General features: G+C 38.6%; 1 protein-coding gene across 3 annotated transcripts; it reads left to right on the top strand.

Moving 5' to 3' along the window:
- Positions 1-912: 912 nt before the first annotated feature.
- On the top strand, positions 913-19,624 carry SAMD9L (sterile alpha motif domain containing 9 like). 3 transcript variants are annotated; one of them, XM_028118019.2, is made up of 3 exons: positions 913-1,104; positions 4,418-4,620; positions 14,553-19,624. In XM_028118019.2, exon 3 carries the CDS (start codon positions 14,569-14,571, stop codon positions 19,321-19,323), a length of 4,755 nt encoding a protein of 1,584 aa, XP_027973820.1. In that variant the 5' UTR covers positions 913-1,104; positions 4,418-4,620; positions 14,553-14,568; the 3' UTR covers positions 19,324-19,624. The 3 variants fall into 3 exon arrangements, with proteins under 3 accessions (XP_027973820.1, XP_027973811.1, XP_027973830.1); XM_028118010.2 differs by having other exon boundaries at positions 14,549-19,624; XM_028118029.2 differs by lacking the exons at positions 913-1,104; positions 4,418-4,620 and adding an exon at positions 8,587-8,684 and having other exon boundaries at positions 14,549-19,624.
- Positions 19,625-21,120: the final 1,496 nt, after the last annotated feature.

Here is a 21,120-nt window from a genome sequence, read left to right as displayed (position 1 = left end):
TTGAAATTTTTCATAAAGTCTTAGCTGGAAAATCAATGGAAATTTTCTAGCGTGGATTGATATATAAAGCATCCTAAAACAAATAGGAAAAACATGACCAATTTGATAGAAAAAATATGCAAAAGAAGTGAATGGGAATTTCATAGAAGAGGAAACATAAACAGCCCTAAACATATGAACAATTTTTCAAAATTCGAAATATGGATTTTACTGAATACATATCACTTTTGTACCATTGTAAACATTTTTGACCTCACTAGTAATGAGGGAAATGGAAATTAAAACCACAACAAGATATGATTTCACATGGACTTGAATGACAAAAATTAGAAAGTCTCATAATACCAAGAGTTAGCAAGGATGTAGAATAAGGAGAATTTATAATCCACTACTAACTGAGTGTAAACTGGTGTGACAGCTTTGGGATATATAGGTGGCTCTCTTTTCCCTGTATTTTTACGTGGTCTTTTCTGTTTCTGTGTGTTCGTCTGTGTCCTAATCTCTTCTTACAAAGACACTAGATATGTTAGAGCCCACCCTAGTGACCTCCTTTTAACTGTCTCTTTAAAGACCCGATCTCCTAATACAGTCACATTCTGTTAGGACTTCAATATACGAATTGTGGAGGAGCACAATTCATCCCACAACAGGCACTTGCATTGAGATTTTAATGTTCTCCCCTGTATTTATTTTTTTTTCCTGTAAGTGTCTTCCCACTGCAATTTCTTAACTTTTATGACTTAAAATATTGTCTGATGAACAGTTTCTAAACAATGGTTCAAATTTTTTGATAATATTCTGTGATGTTAACTTTTGGATATTTTATATCCTTCCAAATCCAAATAAACCACTCTTAAGGAAAACTGAAACTTCCTGCATTTCTACTTCCTCATTCTGTCCCTTCACAGCACATCTTACACACCCTCAGAGGAGTCAGAATATCAGGAGACCAGAGAACTCCACAACTTAGTTTGCTGAGTTTTTCAAAAGGATCTTACAATCTTTTGTCTCCTGGCCATCAGGAAAGGATTAAGAAAACAACGGTTAAAATCAACTGCTTCAAGTTCCTGATATAAAAAGAAGGAATTTTTCAGGAAAATCCTGGTAAGTTACTGCATCATTAAACCTTTATATTTTCTGCCTATGGGACAGCTATTTTTTTTTAAAAACTCCAGCTGTACTTTTTATATCAACACATGTGTTCCTAGATAAATGATTGCTTGTAAAGATATTGAAAGTAATTAGAAATATCAATAGATTAAATACATACTGACATATTTAAGTGAGGCTAACTTTGTAAATGCTCCTCTAAAAAGAAATGTACCATTACATGTACTCGGAGTGGTGAGAAGTTTTCCCGGATCGTGTAGGGCAGTGGGAAAGACAATAGAGAAACAATGCAAAGTTCAGGAATGGAAACATTAAGGGTTGTAAAGGAACCTGTGGTCATGTACAATTATACAAAATTCTGTCTTCCATAACTTAAGATATTATTAGAGGTTTTACATTTAGTCAAAGATCACACTCTCCAAAGTGTTTTTCTTCTCTTTGTAAGAATTCCCTTCACATTCATTTTTTTTTTCTTACAGCAGTCTGGTTAAAAACTGAAATGGAAACTTAACTTCAGGAAATGAAACTTAACTTGCTTGTGTGTGGTTTCATTTCGTCTGACCTGCAGAAGGAATGTGTGTAGCCCTCCCAGACTAGCATTAGGATTCTATAGCATCTCTCCCCAAGGGCAGCTCTAAGAGTCCGGCAGAACAGAACTCCTCAGGGCATCGATATCTGGGGTGCTCCGAGGACCCCCTGAGATGAGAGTGGGTGGGCACCCTCATTGCTTGACTCTAAGTGCTCTGATGATTTGATGCTTCTTGTTTAATACTAAAGAGAGAAAACTGGAGTAGTTGCTGGAGAATGGCATTCTATAACTCCTTTGCCAGTAATTAATGTTATTACTGGTAAGATCTGTGTTTATCATTGTTTCAAACAGGAAGATGGGAGCCCCTAGGAAGCCAAGAATTATGTCAAGTCAGCCTCAAATTTTGACCACACCAGTCATTTTGATCTTTACTTAGCTCCAACAATATATATGCAGATGCTCTTATGACTGATAGAGTATAAACTATTTTAAAAAGTATTATTGAATGTAATAGGTTCAAATCGTTATATGTTTACAACTGCTGTCGTGAGCTGGAGAGGGGGGTTGAGAAACTTTTGACATTATAATAGGCGCAAGGATATTATTAAAGAGTTTAGTATATCATATTAGGACAAGGTATTGCTGATTTTTCCATTTAACAAAAAAAGTCTCCAGATTTGGGGAATAAATGTCTGTGATCTTATCTGAGGAGAGTGTTTCTGTCTCCCTGGTATCTGTTGGCAGAAACTGAACAAAAAGAAGTGAGAGAAAGCTGCCGTCTCTTAGGTGGCACAAAATTCCCCTTTGCAGCACTGAACACAGTGAGTCACTGTGTATAGAGGCCTGAAAGCTGTAAGAAAAAGGGATGTACTGCAGAGAGAAATCCCTGATGTGCTGCTTCATTTCTAGCATGTTAGGCCTTAAAAAAATAAAATAAATAAATTTTAAAAAGAAATTAAAAAGGGGCACCTGACTGGCTCAGTCAGAAGAACGTGCAGCTCTTGAACTCTGGGTCGTGAGTTTGAGCCCCACGTTGGTTGTAGAGCTTACTAAAAATTAAAAAAAAAAAAGAAAAAAAAACTGTAGAATGTTGGGACTTATTGGAAATAATCACGTGTCTAAAACAAAAGAGAGAATCTGGAATCTGTCTTCTCAGTCTTTAGGATATCCTGACAGAGGGTAGGTAGTTAAAGTACTGAAAGAGGACTCTGGCTAAAAGAAAGTATTGCAGCAGATCTGAAAAGACCGTGTCTAAAGAAAGGGGTAAGGCCCTCCCCAGGAGATCAGCTCCCTGGAACACCAGCAGCGAATGAGAACAACAGTGGTGCCAAGGCTCCAGAAGAGAGGCCTAGCCCAGTATGAGAAATGACCTTATTTGGGAACTGTGAGTGACACAGCAGAAATGTTACAGGATGTTGTGAACCTGGGGTACCTAGAAGGACTGCAGGAGACACATACCTATTAAGTTTTCTTTCCTTTTGACAAAATTTCCTTTCCCTTCTTTGTGCCCAGATGATTGAAGCTAGAGTTAGTTGTGGCCTAATGAACAACACAGTAAACAAATATTCTTAGATTTCTGTCTGGGATTCAAGCCAAGTGAAATAATTGCCGTAGTGATTCAACTGCCCTAGTGAAACGAACTAAGTCCTTTGGTCCTCTGACGCACAGACACGGCTAACTCAAGAGTTTTCAAAAATTCCTTAGTTTAAACAACCCCGAGAATATGTTATTCATTCAACAAATTTTTGTTAAGCAGCTACTCTGTGCTAGGCACTGTAAAATAGTGAACAAAACAAACAAATGTACAAAATCCTTGTCCTCATGAAGCACAGAGAATAATGGGTGGGGACAGAAAAAGAAATAAGATAAATAAGCAGGAATATTTGGAATACTTTATTGTGATAAATCTTAAGCATATATATTTAAAGGAAGAAAAAAAAGAAAGAAAGAAACCAGAGGAGGGGCTCAGAAATATTGGAGCTGGAATAAAATTTCCTTGCAGGCTGGCCAAGTAGGCCTCAAGTGAGAAGGTAGGAGATGAAAGGCCTGAGGGAAGGGAGGGAAGGGGACCCACAGGTATCCAGGAACCTCCCAGGGAGACAAAAGGAGCTGGAGGCCAGAAGCAGTAACAAGGGGGCTGGAGCCGCTTTAGAAAGGGAAGTGAAAGTAAGATGTCATACCAGAAGGATAGCAGGTTGCCAGGTCATGTGAGGCCTTATAGTTTATAATAAGGAGCTGGGCTTTCACTCTGAGTCAAATGGAGAGCCACTGGAGGGACTGAACAGAATATTGGCATGCTATTTACATTTGGACAGGGCCACTCTGGCTGCTATTTTGAGGAAGTCCCCAGCAGGATTAATAATAGCAAGAAGGAAACAAGTGAGGGAGCCACTCTTGTCATCCAGGAGAGAGGTGGGGGCTTGGACGGGTTGGTAGCCGTGGAGGTGGTGGTTGGTGGTCAGATGTGGGATGTGTTTTGAAGAGGCCACGTCCCTACAGGATTTGTTCCACATTGAATGTGGAATGTGGGAGGAAAGAGAATGCCTGCAACATATATTGGACATTTATCTAATTTATTAAAAGTATTTAAATATAGGAAGAGATGTCCTCTCCGTGGAGGATGTTCTTTTCGTTATTCTTTCACATCTTCTATATGTTTGAAATTTTTCACAGTGGAAAGTTAGCGGGAAAATCTGTCTCATAAACACTTCCTAAACAATGGTCCAATCAACTGCATTTTAATTTTCTGTGATATCGTATTTTTTTTTAATGTAACAGATCCTCAACAAAAGGCAAAACTGGAAAAGGACCAGATCTGTTCTGCCTACATCTTTACTTCCTCATACATAGATGTTTTCCAGGACATGACTCTTGCAAATTTTCAAGAAAAGACAACTAATCTAACAGTTTGAGATCAAAGCACCTCATAAAGACTTATTTCAGGTTGCTGATATAAAAAGGAAGTTTTCAGAAAAGCCCTGGTAAGTTTCTAGTCATTAAAGATACCTGCTTCATCAACTTGCTTTAAAAGTTTTCTTTTTTTTTAAGTTTTTTTTATTTTTTTATTTTTTATTGTTATGTTAATCACCATATATTACATCATTAGTTTTTGATGTAGTGTTCCATGATTCATTGTTTGTTCATAACACCCAGTGCTCCATGCAGAATGTGCCCTCTTTAATACCCATCACCAGGAGGGTGTTATGCTTAGTGAAATAAGTCAATCAGAGAAAGACATGTATCATATGACCTCGCTGATATGAGGAATTCTTAATCTCAGGAAAAGTTTTCTTTAAAAACAGATTCTAAAAACTAAAGCAGAACGTTGAAAGTGAATATATTTTCAAGGGTACATGAGCTACTTCTAATGAAAAATTCTAAAAAGAATGAGAAATCTTGCTGTTTTCACGTTTATCTATCACTAGCTGTAACTTGCACTGACTGTAGAATTCTTTAAAAAATGGGTGGCTCAGTCAGTTGGGTGTCAAACTCTTGATTTCAGCTCAGATCGTGATCTTAGGGGTAGAGTCATGCTCTGCACTCAGCAGGGAGTCTTTTTCTCTCCTTCTCTCCCTCTGCCCCTGCCCTACTTCCCTCTCTCTCAAATGAATATATAAATCTTAAAAAGAAAAAAAAAAGGAAACCTTCCAGCAACTGTGGCGCAGAGTATTTCTAGATTTGGAACACTCTGGAGATGAGGCTAGAAAGACCTAACCAAGACAAGACTGGTTCTATTCCCATGTTCTTATACAATTAAAACAGGTTGGCTGAGAGGAGACACATTTGATCATGATATTATTTTCCTGATCATGACCCCTTCCCCTTTATTTACACTATGTAGCTTCTTGCCAAACATAAATGTCCCTCATGTTTAAAAAATATGCCAACACTCCAGGATGTAAATCTAATCAAAGAATGTTCATGAAAGGTCTTTGAACAGTGAAACACATTAAATTCTACATAAATATTCACAAATTGTCACCCAAAACAAGGTTGAAGACACTGATTGGGCCACAGAGTTACACCAAAGCATTATTTTTTTTTCTTTTTTTTTTTTACACCAAAGCATTATTAAAATGTTTTTGCCCAAATCATGGTCACCTTGAATTAAATACATAGTTCCAACCAAATATGGATCATAGATTAAGATGCTTGTATAACTGACAGAGTGGAAAATTCATGTGACAGTGTTACCAAATTTATAGTAACTTCAAATTATTATGTATTTTCTCAGTTCCCATCATAGCAGTGAGCAGCTGAGAAATGTTTTGATGTTATAAAGAGTCTTCATCTTTGAACAATGGGGGAACCTGTGAGATAGAGATAAAAAGACAGATTTGGGGAGGACAAATCCCATTCCAGTTTGAGAAGAGTGTTCCCATCTCCCTGTGGTTCCTAACAGAATTCAAACAATAAAGGAGAAAATGAGGGGGATGCCGTCTCCCTAGGAGGTAGCACAAAGACAAGCCCTCCCACCATCCCCACATTACACACACACACACACACACACACACACACACACACACACACACACATCTCTGAGCATCTAGTAGCTGATAAGCAGGAAACCCTTCATATGTTGCTTCTTGGAGAGTGCTGGAGTCTAGTGGAATTGCTGTAATCACTGGCTAAATCAGAAAAGAAAATCTACAGCTTTTCCTTATAATATTTGGGGTGCCCAAAGGACAAGGTGAGAGAGGACTCTAAGAGAAGATATTGCCACAGACCTGGACAGAGCAAGTCTGTGGAGAGTGATGAGAACATCTCCAGAGGAGATGCCCAGAGAGGTACGGATGTCCTTTCCAGAGCAAGAGGTATGGACAGTCCATTCAGAGAACAGAAACTAAAATAGAATGTATGGACCTAGTAACAGAAGAAAAGTCAAGAAGCAGGACAGTGGTAGATATGGTTTTAAGAGCTCAGGGAAGCTCTCTTCTGATTGCTCTAATTTCCCAGTTACAATAGGCAGCAGGGTTACAGTGGAAAACGACAACGGTGAGGAGGTGTTGGAGATTTGATGAGAGAGGAGAATGTGTGTCAAGCTAGTTACAAGGGAGAGGCAGTGAGGAGATGCGAGGACAGGGGGACGGCAGTGAGAGAGTGATAGAATCTAGAATCAGTGAGATATAGGTCTTGGTATTAAAGAAATATTAGAATTTGAACACTAAAGGCAGTGAGTCTAGGGGTGCCTGGGTGGCTCAGTCAGTTAAGCATCTGACTCTTGATTTCAGTTCAGGTCATGATCTCAGGGTCATGAGATCCAGCCCCATGTGGGGCTCCCCGCTAGGCAGGGAGTCTGCTTGAGATTCTCTCTCTTGCTCTCCCTCTCCCTCTGCTCCTCCCTGCTCTCTCTCTCTCTCTCTCTCAAATAAATCAATAAAATCTTTTTTTTTTTAATAAATAAAGGTAGTGAGTCTAAGGGGCAGGAGATCCTGGTGAGACGGAGATATTTGAATCTGAGATGCTGGAAGGCTTGTAGCCACTGGTGGTTCTATTAGTTTGCTAGGGCTGCTGTAACAAAGTACCACAAACTGCATGGCTTAAACCACAAAAATGTATTGTCTTGTAGTTATGGAGGCTGGAGTTCTTCAAGATCAAGATGTTGGCGGGTTCGGTTCCTTCTGTGGGCTGTGAAAGAGAATGAATTCCCTGCCTCTCCTTTAGTTTCTGGTGGTTTGCTGGCAATCTCTGGCATTCCTTGGCTTAGTGATCACCCCAATCTCTGCCTTCTTCCGCACGTGGCATTCTCACTGTGTCTGTGCCTCTGTGGCTAAATTTCCCCTTCCTATAAAGATACCAGTCATACTGAATTAGGGCCCACTTTAACAGCTTCATGTTAACATCTGCAACGACCCTATGTCCAAAAAGGTCACATTCCAAGGTACTGGGGCTAGGACTTCGTCACATCAACTAAACTTGGAAGGAGGTGATCATTAAGCAAGAGAGTTTATTTGGGATCAAAGAGTTGCAATTTGGAGTACACAGATTTGGGTAACAACCCAGATAGTGTCCCACTAAGCAAAAGTCAGGGATTTTTCAGACAAAAAGGGAATGCCTGTATACATGCTTACAAAGAATTTTTGATTGGTATTGGCGGCAGAAAACTAATCTTGACTGAATATAATTGATTGCTAAGGCTATCACTAAGCAAAACCTCTTGCTAGCAAGTAGCAAATTGCAAGTGTTAGCACTGAGTCCTTGGAATATTTTCTATCTGGCCCAGTTTAAAAGTTCATGGTTCTACCAGTGAGGACATGTGTAAGGCCCATCTCCTTAATGGCCTCCTGACTCCATCTTAAACCCCTTGACATAAGTGACCCCATTTCAACCTATCACAAACACATGAGTTTGTGGGGGGGGGTCACAATTCAACCCATAACAGTTTGTGATAAGGTCAATGGTGTGACCGTAACAGTGGAATTGGGGGGAGGTCGAGATCATTAGACGAGAGGCAGTCAAGAGGGAGAAAGGCCAGTGTACTGAAGGATCATCTAGGTGTCTATGGAGCCACCAAAAATTGTGATGAGAATAGTGTCTGAGGCCTTGAGTACCTCTTCCCCTCAGCTGCCTACAGAAAGGGGGTCAAAATATATTAAAATATATAAAAAGCAAGTATTCAGCAAGTTTTTAAGGTATGAGACATTTTAAGACTAAATTTAAAAATAATACAACAGTCATTTTTTTATTCAGCCTTTTCTCCAAAGTGACTTCAAAAAATCTTCCGTTAGGAATATGCTTATTAATAACTGTTTATCCTATCGGTTCCATATAGTGCTTGTAAAGAGGTAAGGCAGAATCTCTACCTTCAGTCTTATCCGAAATGACACTTAGGGACTCTGCAGAGGAGACAGGAGGATCAGGGATGAGCCTCCAGGCTCCTGGGTTCGAAGAGTCATCTCCTGGTCAATAATTCCCTCTGCCCAGGAATTCTTTTTGGCAGGCCCAGCACCTGGCTCTGGCGGCAGAAGCAGGGACAGCCCACTGCGGAGCACCACCATACCCATTTCCTTGGACCCACTAGATAGGCCCTTGGAAATCCCACCAGGTAGACTATTCCTTATTCCCTTCACTCTGTCCCCCAGACTTGCTCCCTCTACCTTCCTCCTACCCTACTCCAGAAGCTCCACTTTAACTTCACCTGCCCAGTGTCTCCACCTTCCACCTAGTGACACTCCTCTCCTCACAGATCCCAATCCTTTGCCCCTTATTTTGTCTTACACAAAGCGCTATCACAGTTTGTCATGATAAACTGTTTTGAATGTATGTGTGTATGGTTCTTCTTTCTTTTTAAAATTTTCTCCACTGGACTCTAAGTCCTATGAAAGAACTTCATATCTCTTTTGGTCACCACTGGTTTTCTTGAGCATGATGCCTAATAGGTGCTCAATAAATATTTGTCAAGTGAATAAACAAATGATATTTATCTCTGGTTGCAATATGAATGCTAATTCTAAGACCTCTTCCATCTACACTGTAAGTGAATGGAATTGATAATCCGAAATATGTTTATAATGTTCATTGTGCCAGTTGCTTATAGTTCTGCTAATTGGCTCAGGACTAGGTGTATCCTGCTGAATGAAGCCAAAGTGACTAAGAGGATTCAGGATACTGAGGCACTAGGAAGAGTTTTATACAAGCAAGCAGAAGCTGCTATGCCCAGTGGTAGCATGCCTATAGACAGGGTAAATTATTCTAAAGTGCCTATGGTATTCACACCGTAAATGACTGGTATGGGTTTCTTCTCTGGCTGGTCACAAGGCTATAGGCTGAGGCCTCAGTTTAGCTCATCCTTCACATATGACATCAAGAAGACCTTCTGGAAAAGCTTCTGCAAGAAACCCCAAACACAGATGGGTCAAATTTACAGTTTAGCTAGACTTTGTGACTTATTATATAAGAACCTAGGACCTATAAATCTTTCATTTAAAATGATCTTTTTAAAACTAGGATCTGTAAATCTGTCATTTAAAAAATTACAAATCTTTTAAAATGTTTGTATTTTCTCTATATAGTTTAATATTTTTGTTTTGTTTGATACTTAATACTTTTAATCTGCTTATCCTTATAATATTTTCATCTTCTTGTTTTCCCTTATTTAAACCATTCTATTGATTCCCTTTTTAATTCTGATTCATTAGGTTGGGGGTGGGACCTGAGAATTTACATTTTACCATGCTTCCAAGTGGTGCTAATGATGCTGATCTGGAGACTACATTTTGAGAACTGCTCTCACTTCATCTGCACAAGAGAATGACACTGACAGATTTTAAAAAGTACTATGCTTGAATTCTACTCCCACACCCTCAAACAATTAAATTATCAGAATGTGGAGTCCCAGGTGATTCTAATGCTCAGCCCAAGTTGAGAATCCCTGCTCTAGGACGTTCCAGGATATTCAGTTCTTGCAATTCAGCAAATCCCACAATTATGTGGGATCTTCATTAGTCTCACATCAATAACTTAGGCTAAGATTGTTTGTTTTTTTAATTTTAGTTTAATTACAGTATAATTTTAATTCCAATATACTTAACATACAGTGTTATATTAGTTTCAGGTGTATACTACAGTGATTCAACAATTCTGTACATTACTCAGTGCTCATCATAAGTGTACTTTTCATTCCCATCACCTACTTCACCCATCCCGCTTCCCACCTCCCCTCTAGTAACCATCAGTTTGTTCTCTATAGTTAAAATTCTGTTCTTTTGGTCTGTCTCTTTTTTCCTTGTTCTTTTGTTTTGTTTCTTAAATTCCACATATGAGTGAAATCGTATTGTATTTGTTTTTCTTTGATTTATCTCACTTAGCATAATACATTATCCCCTCTAGATTTAGCCATGTTGTTGCAAATGGCAAGATCTCATTCCTTTTTATGACTGAGTAATATTTCATTGTGTGTATACACCACATCTTCTTTATCCATTCAACTATCGGTGGACACTTGGATTGCTTCCATAATTTGGCTATTATAAATAATGCTGCAATAAACATAGAGGTGCATATATCTTTTCAAATTAGTGTTATCTTGTTCTTTGGGTAAATACCCAGTAGTGGAATTACTGGATAATATAGTAGTTCTAATTTTTAATTTTTTGAGGAATCTCCATACTATTTTCCAGAGTAGCTGCACCAGTTTTCATTCCCACCAGCATTGTAAGAGGGTTCCCCTTTTTCCACATCCTGACCTGTTTCTTGGGTTGTTTTAACCATTCTGACAGGTGTGAGGAGATATTTCATTGTAGTTTTGATTCGTATTTCCTGATGATCAGTGATGTTGAGTATCTTTTCATGTGTCTGTTGGTCATCTAGATGTCTTCTTTGGAAAAATGTCTATTCATGTCTTCTGCCCGTTTTTAACTGGATTATTGATTTTTTCAGTGTTGAGTTCTGTAAGTTCTTGTTATGTTTTGGATACTAACCTTTTATCAGATAGTCTTCTCCCATTCACTAGGTTGTTTTAGTTTTGTTGATTGTTTCCTTCACTGTGTGGAAGATGAAGTCCCAATAGTTTATTTTTGCTTTTTTTCCTTTGCCTCAGGAGACATATCTAGAATGAGGTTGCTACAGCTGATGTCAAAGAGATTACTGCCTGTGTTCTCCTCCAGGATTTTTTGTGGTTTCAGCTCTCACATTTAGGTCTTTAATCCATTTTGAATTTATTTTTGTTCGGTGCAAGAAAGTGGTCCAATTTCATTCTTTTGCATATGGCTGTCCAGTTTTCCCAACACCATTTGTTTAAGAGACTTTTTCCCACTGGATAGTCTTTCCTGCTTTGTTGAAGATTAATTGACCATATAGTTGTGGGTTCATTTCTGGGTTTTCCATTCTGTTCCACTGATCTATGTGTTTATTTTTGTGCCAGTACCATCACTGTTTTGATCACTATGGCTTTGTAATATAACTTGAAGTCCAGAATTGTGATGCCTCCAGCTTTGCTTTTCTTTTACAAGGTTTCTTTGACTGTTTGGGGTCTTTTGTTGTTCCATACAAATTTTAGGATTGTTTGTTCTAGTTCTGTGAAAAATGCTGTTGGTATTTTCACAGAGATTGCATTAAATGTGTAGATTTCTTTGGGTATTATAGACATTTTAACAATCTTTGTTTTTCCAATCCATGAGCATGGAATGTCTTTCCATTTCTTTGTATCACCTTCAATTTCTTTCATCAGTATTTCATACTTTTCAGAGTACAAGTTTTTCACCTCTTCGGTTAGGTTTATTACTAGGTATCTTATTGTTTTTGGTGTAAATGGGATTGATTCCTTAATTTCTCTTTCTGCTGCTTCATTATTGCTGTATAGAAGTGCAACAGATTTCTGTACTTTGATTTTGTATCCTGCAACTCTACTGATTTTGTTTATCAGTTCTAGCAGTTTTTCGGTGGAGTCTTTCAGGTTTTCTATATAGAGTACCATGTCATCTGCAAATAGTGAAAGTCTTACTTCTTTCTTAAGATTTGAATCCTTTTTACTTCTTTGTGTTGTCTGATTGCCGTGGCTAGGACTTCCAGTACTATGTTAAATAACAGTGGTGAGCGTGGATATCCCTGTCTTATTCCTGACCTTGGAGGAAAAACTCTCAGTTTTTCCCCACTGAGGATGGTATTAGTTGTGGGTTTTTCATATATGGTCTTTATTATGTTGAGGTATGTTCCCCCAAAACCTACTTTGTTGAGAGTTTTTTATCATGAATGGATGTTGTACATTGTCAAGTGCTTTTTTGCATCCATTGAAATGATCATACGGTTCTTATCCATTCCTCTCTTTTGTAGGGGGGGAAGGAAGGAAGGGTAGAGGGAGAGAGAGAATTTTAAGCAGGCTCCATGCCCAGCTCAGAGCCCTTTGCAGGGCTGGATCTCACAACCCTGAGACCATGACCTGAGCTAAAATCAAGAGTCAGACACTTAACTGACTGAGCCACACAGGTGCTCCAGGTATCCATTCTTTTATTAATGTGATGTATCATGCGGATTAATTTGCAAATATTGAACTACCTTGCAACCCAGGAATAAATATCACTTGATCATGGTGAATTATTTGGGTCCTTTTCGTTTTCTTTTTGATAAGTTTGGCTAGAGGTTTATTTTATTTATTAATTTTATTAATTTTTTCGAAGAACCAGCTCCTGGTTTCATTGATCTGTTCTATTGTGTTTTTAGTTTCTATAACATTTATTTCTGCTCTAATCTTTATTATGTCTTTCCTTCTGGGGCTTTAGGCTTTTGTTGTTGTTCTTCTAGCTCCTTTAGGTGTAAGCTTAGATTGTTTATTTTGAGATTTTTCTCACTTTTTGAGATAAGCCTGTATTGCTATTCCTTCCCTCTTAGGACCACTTTTGCTACATCTCAAAGGTTTTGGACTATTGTGTTTTCACTTTCATTTGTTCCCGTATATTTTTTGATTCCTTCTTTGATTTCCTGATTAACCCATTCATTGTTTAGTAACATGTTATTTAATCTCCAGGTATGTGTGCTCTTTCCAATTTTTTTCTTATGGTTGACTTCTAGTTTCATAGTGCTGTGGTCAGAAAAGGTGCATCGTATGATTTGAATCTTTTTGTATTTGTTGAGGCCTGTTTTGTGACCTAATATGTGATCTATTCTGGAGAATGTTATGTGTACACTTGAAAAAAATGTGTATTCTGCTCTTTTAGGTTGATTCCTGGGGTATTTAGGATGATTTGATAATTATCCAGTTGTGTTCATGGGATGTGACAAACCTGGTCCTCCTACTCTGCTGCCATCTTCCTCTTCTTTCTCATTAGAGTTTTGATGTTCATTTCCCTGATGATGATGAGCATCGTTTCATGTGTCTGTTGGCCATCTGTATGTCTTCTTTGGAGAAATGTCTATTCATGTCTTCTGCCCATTTTTAATTAGATTGTTTTTTTGGCAATGAGTTGTATAAGTTCTTTATATGTTTAAATATGAACCCTTTATCAGATATGTCATTTGCAAATATCTTCTCTCATTCAATAAGTTATCTTTTAATTTTGTTGATTGTTTCTTTTGCTGTGCAGTAGCTTTTTATTTTGAAGAAGTCCCAATAGTTTATTTTTGCTTAGCAGACATATCTAGAAAAATGTTACTACATAGGCTGAATTGGTTTTAACAAAGTTAAAAACTCATATTATCTTCCTTATCTAATTTCAGTCAGGCCAGGCCAGTTTGAACTACAGCTAACTCTTTTGGTACCTCTGAGAGCCACAAGAATTAGCAAACCAAATTGATTATCCTGACATTTTGCTGCCACATCTCTTTCCACCTTGGTGGCCTAACAGCTTGAGTTCCAAAAGACAGTGGGTGATGAGGTAACTGGTTGCTTCATCACTATGTAACAAAGATGGCCATCTTCCTAGCTGAGAAAGGAGGTTCCTGTTCCCCAACCCACCTCCACGTATCCAGTTTTTTTTTTAAGTTTTCTTTAATTAATCTCTACACCCAATCTGGGGCTCAAACTCACGACCCTGAGATCAAGAGTCAAACACTCTACCAACTGAGCCAGCCAGGCACCCCCCCACGCCACTTATCCAGTTTTATATTTTAAAGTTTATTTGCAATATTCAGCTATGGGAACCAATGCCTGTGGTACTTAAGATTCTGGGTTTAAGTTACAAAAACCCAACCTTCACCAAGTTAAGCCTAAACAGAAAAATTACTATGTGAATAAAGGTATATGTCAGCCTAGTTAGCAGCTACTGCTCATTTCACAATCACAATTATAATCATCTAGGAAATAAGGGCACCAATTGGGACTATAAAACATTAAGAATAAGTACCAAGTAGTTTTAAAAGTCAACCTTGAACAATATTTTATATATGTTGTTTATATCAAATTATATACATAATTGAATATGTGATTTCCATGATAAAGTATAATACTAAAATACTTACTGTATTACTTTTTCCAAGGAAGAAAATTGCAAGTTGACATGAGTGAACAAGTAAATCTACCTGAAATTATCAACGACTGGACCAAAGAGCATGTGAAACAATGGGTAACAAAAGACCTTAAGATTGATGAAAAATATGGGCAGATTCTTCTCACTGAAGAAGTAACTGGATTAGTCCTGCAGGAATTAACTGAGAATGACCTTAGAGAAATGGGACTACCACGGGGTCCAGCACTTTTGATAAAACGTAGATATAACAGATTGAATAACAGTTCCTCTGAAAGTAACAATCAGGATTCTGGACAATTAGATGATACAAAGCCCTCCAAAAAAGAACACCCAAAAAAGCCACAAAAGACGAAAAAGGAAGAGGAAAAGTCAGTGTTATCCAATACCGATCATGATCTCAGAGAGACCAGAGAGACCAAAGAACAAGAATCGATTCTTATGAAAGAAGATGCATTAAATGAAGGAGCAACCACTGAAGACCAAAATGAGAATAGGCTAGAAACTGAACAGTTGACTTGTATGCCATATCCTTTTGATCAGTTCCATAACAGCCAACGTTACATAGAACATAGTATCCTACAACCTGAAACTGGCCCACTCAATCTCATAGACCCAATACATGAGTTCAAAGCCCTCACAAATACAGAAGCAGCCACAGAAAAGGACATTAAGATGAAATTTAGCAATGAAGTCTTCCGATTTGCATCAGCTTGTATGAATTCACGCACCAATGGCACTATCCATTTTGGAGTCAAGGACAGACCCCACGGACAAATTGTTGGCGTGAAAGTCACCAGTAAGGATGCCTTCATTAACCACTTTAATATAATGATCAGACAATACTTTGAAGAAAATGAGATCAATGAAGCGAAGAAGTGCATTCGGGAGCCAAGGTTTGTAGAAGTCCTACTGCAGAACAATACACCGTCTGACAGATTTGTCATTGAAGTAGATGTTATTCCAAAATATTCTGTATGTGAAAAAAAATATTTCTTAATTAAGATGCAAAATTGTAAAAATGAAACATGGAAACCAAACCAAGATTTTTCACTATTTGTGAGAGACGGGGCCAGCTCTAAGGATGTCCTGGCCAATGTCAAACAACGGGACATAGCTTACAGAGAATTTTTACAAAATTTAGAGTCAGTAGCAGCATCTAGAAAAGTGGCTGAAGAAGAATATGAAGTGAAGGCAAATAAGAAGGAGAGTGAAGGACAAAAGTTGGTTAAACTTCTCATAGGCAACCGAGACTCACTGGATAATTCATACTACAGCTGGTACATTCTTGTAACAAATAAATGCCATCCAAATCAAACGAAGAACTTAGATTTTCTACAGGAAATGAAATGGTTTGCTGTGCTGGAATTTGATCCCGAATCTGTGAGCAAGGGGGTGGTCAAAGCTTACAAAAAAAACCGAGTAGCAAATCTTCACTTTCCAAATCAGTTTGAAGAAAAGACAAGTAACGCAAGGGAGAAAATTTCTAGTTTGAATCTTTATGAGCAGACCAGCTGGATCTTCTGCAACGGCAGATCAGACTTGAAAAATGAGAGCTATAGGCCTCTGGAACCACATTTATGGCACAGAGAAAGAGCTTCTGAAGTCAGGAAGCTGATTTTATTTCTCACAGGTGAAAATATAATGCCAAGAGGGAAATTTTTGGTCGTGTTTCTATTACTCTCTCCAGTGGAAAGCCCAGGAGATCCCCTCGTTGAAACTTTCTGTGCTTTCTACCAAGCTCTCAAAGGAATGGAAAATATATTGTGTATCTGCGTAAACTCACAGATTTATCAGCGATGGAAAGATCTGCTACAAACAAGACAGACAACAGCAGATGAATTAACAAACCACAGTATTTCCACCTTAAATTTAGAACTGATAAACAGTACTATCCTCAAACTAAAACCAGTGACTCAATCATCAAGAAGATTTTTGCCCTCCCACGGATCGTCTTCGGTTATCTTAGAGAAGAAGGAAGAGGATGTCCTGACCGCGCTAGAAATCCTCTGTGAAAATGAGTGTAAAGACACAGACATAGAGAAAGACAAATCTAAATTCCAAGAATTTAAGACATCAAAAGAGGAACACTTTTATCGAGGTGGCAAAGTATCCTGGTGGAACTTCTACTTTTCTTCTGAAAACTATTCTTCAGCTTTTGTCAAAAGGGATATTTATGAAAAGCTTAAAGATCTGATACAGTGCTGGGCAGACTCTCCTAAACCAGTATTTGCAAAAATTATCAATCTGTATCACCATCCAGGCTGTGGAGGCACTACATTGGCTATGAATGTTCTCTGGGACTTAAAGAAGAATTTTAGATGTGCTGTGTTAAAAAACAAAACAACTGATTTTGTAGAAATTGTAGAACAAGTGACCAAATTGATTACCTATAAAGCAACCAGCCATGAAGATTACTTTCCTGTGCTTCTCCTTGTAGATGATTTTGAAGACCAGGAAAATGTTTATGTCCTGCAGAATGCCATCGAGTCCATTTTAGCAGAGAAGGGTTTGAGATATGAAAAAACACTGGTTATTATCTTAAACTGCATGAGATCCCAGAATCCTGATGAAACGGCAATATTAGCAGACAGTGTTGCCCTAACCTACCAACTTTCTTCCAAGGAACAAAGAGCTTTTGAGGCCAAACTGGAAGAAATTGAAAAGCAACACAAGAACTGTGAAAACTTTTATTCCTTCATGATCTTGAAGAGCAATTTTAATGAAATGTATATAGAAAAGGTAGTCCAGAATATCCTAAAAGGACAGAATGTGGACAGCAAGGAAGGACAACTCATTTCTTTCCTGGCTCTACTCAACTCTTATGTCACTGATTCTATAATCTCAGTATCACAGTGTGAAATATTTTTGGGAATCATATACACTAGTACCCACTGGGAACCTGAAAGCCTATACCACAAGATGGGAGCCTATTCTACACTTCTAATAAACACGGAAGTCGCAGAATATGGGAGATACATAGGTGTGCGCATCATTCACCCTTTGATTGCCATCTTCTTTCTGAAAGAACTGGAAAAAAGCTATAACTTAAATACGTGTAAAATTGCACTGAAGATCTTAAAGGAGGATTTATTCTATGCTTCTGAGATAGGAAAAGAAAAATTTCAACATGACATGCAAACTCTTCTGCTTACAAGACAGCGCAAGGAGTATGGGGATGAAACAGACACTTTGTTTGCCCCATTAATCGAAACTTTACAGAATGAAGAAATTGAAATGGTCTTGACTGCTGGGACTCATCGATTCCCACAAAATGCGTTCATTTGTCAGGCCTTGGCAAGATATTTCTACATTAAAGAGAAGAATTTCAGCACTGCTCTGGATTGGGCAAACCAGGCCAAAAAGAGAGCACCTAAAAATTCTTATATCTCAGATACACTTGGTCAAGTCTACAAAAGTCAAATCAAATGGTGGTTGGAAGAAAAGAAAAACGCCAAGGATATTACAGTTAATGAACTAATATACCTCCTGGAAGCCGCTGAAAACGCCTCAAAAGCTTTTAAAAAATCCCAAGAAGAAGCCGAGAGGAAAGCCTGTGAAACGGAGTCCTGGGCACCACAGAAGTTGGAAAGAAAATATGACACATACAACACGGCCGGTTTCATGGGTGAAATAGAAGTTGGTCTTTATGCTATTCAGATTCTCCAGCTCACGCCCTGTTTCCCCAAAGAAAATGAATTATCTAAAAGAGCTATGGTAGACTTTTTATCAGGAAAGGAGATGATTCCCACATATCCAAAATGTGAATACTATTTGGCTCTTAGGAAGTTCACACCCTACTTAGAAAATTTACGATCAGATTTGAAAAGGTGCTTTGACTTTCTTCATGATTATACTGTTCTTTTAAAAATGAGAAACGCCCAAAAAGAAACAGTAGAAATCTCATTAAACAAGAAAATAACTCGTTGTTTCAGGAAATATGGGGAAATTTTCTGCTGTTGGGATTTGGGTTTGCTACAAAGCAAAGAGAGTCCGTTACTCCAAGAGAACTCCAGGAAAGTTCTAGAAGTTTTGAAAGCAGATAGATTTTCTGGACTCCTGGAATATCTTAATCCAAATCACAGAGAGGCTGCAACCAACATGGAAAATATAGTGAACAAGTATCTTTCCCTACTGAAGGACAACCCAAATAAGCAGCTGACAAAGGAGAAACTAAATTTCATTTTAGCCAACATTATTCTTAATTGTCTAAAACCTCACTCCAAGAGCATCCACCCACTTAGCATGCTGAAAAAAGAGCTCCGAGAAGCGTTGCAATCCATAGGACCAAATCATCAACATCCAGACCCTTATTTTTTGGCCTGCCTTCTGTTCTGGCCAGAAAATCAAGAACTAGATGAAGATTCCAAACTCATGGAAAAGTATGTTTCATCCTTAAGCAGAACCTTCAAAAGGCATTACAGGAGCATGTGCAGGTCCAAGCAGGCAAGCACCCTGTTTTATCTGGGGAAGAAGAAGGGGCTCCACAGTCTTGTTTGCAAGGCCAAGATAGAGCAATACGTTAATAAAGCACAAAATGTAAATTCCCTCTTGCCGAGTGGAGACGCGTGGAAAAAAAAAGAAGTCAAAAACCTCCTGTGTCGTCTAACTGGTCAGGCGGAAGGCAAGCTGATCTCTGTAGAATATGGAACAGAGAAAAAAATTAAAATACCAGTGATACCTGTTTATTCGGGTCCACTCAGAAGTGGTGGGAACATAGAAAGAGTGTCCTTCTACCTAGGATTTTCCATTGAAGGCCCCCAAGCATATGACATAGAAATAATTTAAGAAGCTACATTAACTCAAATATGTTTATTCATAATCTATGATTTTATTCCCTCTCTCTCTATTCCCTTGGGATTTTGATAACATTATTGGCTTACCTGTAAATCACAGTTTTTGCCTTTGTGTCCCTGAATGAATTATAAGGTTTTTGAAGGCATGAAATATGTCTACACACAGAGTTTGGCACACAGTAGAGTTGATTGTTCAATGTTTTAAAATGCATTTTCAGACTAACATATTCAGTTGGTATCCACTGGTCACATCATAACTGGTTATAGTTCAATAAAATCTGTTATGAATATTCTGAATTGTGAATTATTTAGTCACTGTGAAAGCGGAGATTTAAATAAGACGAATATGGAAGGAAAAGCCCCTCCTCAGTTTTTGGAAATCAAACCGAGGAAGCCACACCCGTGTGCCACTTACCTCATCTTGGTATCAGTAAAAATGTATGGGAGGTAAATATTTTGTTCTCTTCCTCCATCCACCCCTCCATCTATACACATACATACACAATTCCTTGGACTCCTTACCCTTCTCCCAACTCCTTGCTTCAGGAGGGGGAAGAGAACAGAAAACAAAACAGTCACAAGCTTGGACTCCCTCTGCCCTCTCCCTTCCATTTCCAGATACATCTCTTTCTTTGGCCATTCTTGCTTCCTGTCAACGTGGTCTTACTTCCACCTGTTCTTTAGAGCCCATCTCTCCTGTCTTCTGTTTTCCACTGCCCTCTTTTCCCTTTTTATTTCTCAACCTGGGCTATGTGCATGCTGTTCTCTCTGTCAAATATTCCCTTATTTTCATCCTTTCACACTTTCCATATGGCTCTTCTGCTTTGTCCATCACAACTCAGTTTGAATCAGCTCCACCAGAAAATTTTCCCTGACCCTTATAACCTATGCCTGGCTTCCTAAGATGACTTCCTTGTGGCAGTATGTGTTCCCAACTTTCCAGTGCCAGGAATGCCATCCCAGAACCTTGTCCCTAGACTTACACGAGCCAGAACAGCCTCGAGCTTGGATTTTAAGGGATATCCATTTCCTATAAAGTGAAACACATGCTAATGTAGATTAAGTCAAATACTTCATAAATAGATGTTTATTTCCCTACTTCTTCATATCTCCTTATAAGTAACTTCAAGCGCAATTCCTCCTGTCATCGAGATGGCTATTCCCCATCAGGGTTCTTCTCACCAGTATTTCTATGAATCTCTGGGGAATGCTCACATGGTCCATGAACATGTCTCCGTTGCTGGAAGCCACATCTACTGCTGCTCTCGCTCCAAACTGCCGCCTCCCTCTTCCACGGCCCACCTGTCCATCTGGTAGCAGCCTGTCCCACATGGCCGCACCCCTTAGACACAGGCCCAACCCTTAAACCTTCACAACTCAGCTAAGACTGGGCTACAACATTTAGCAAGACTAAACTAACAGCTTGACATAAAAGAAAAAGTTATAATAAAAGGAGGAAAAATTGTTAAATATCCCTGTTATTCATGAATATCCTCCTAGTTCACAGGCCCAGCTCCTCTACAAGGTTTTTTAGGGAGCTTCTCTCTTCTCAGCCCCCTTTCAACAGCCATATCATAGGATGGCCCTTGCTCAGCTCTCCCACATGAGACAACCCCTAAACATGAATCATTGACTTAGAGATTAGGCTACTGACCTTCTGAGGTCTCCAGAAAGAATTATGTTTTTTTCTGAAAAGAACTATAATATTCAGAGATGTCACCCACCCACAAGGAGGACAGAGTTTTACATGATTATACAGAGAAGTTCAACTTTCTATTTCAGAAAAGAT

This window comes from Eumetopias jubatus, unplaced genomic scaffold, assembly GCF_037043125.1.
Source record: "Eumetopias jubatus isolate StellerSeaLion01/CBP00866 unplaced genomic scaffold, mEumJub1_p1.0 scaffold_14, whole genome shotgun sequence".
NCBI classification, from domain to species: Eukaryota; Metazoa; Chordata; class Mammalia; order Carnivora; family Otariidae; genus Eumetopias; species Eumetopias jubatus.
Note: the sequence above shows the minus strand (reverse complement) of the source record. Positions and strands in the feature narration are given on the sequence as shown.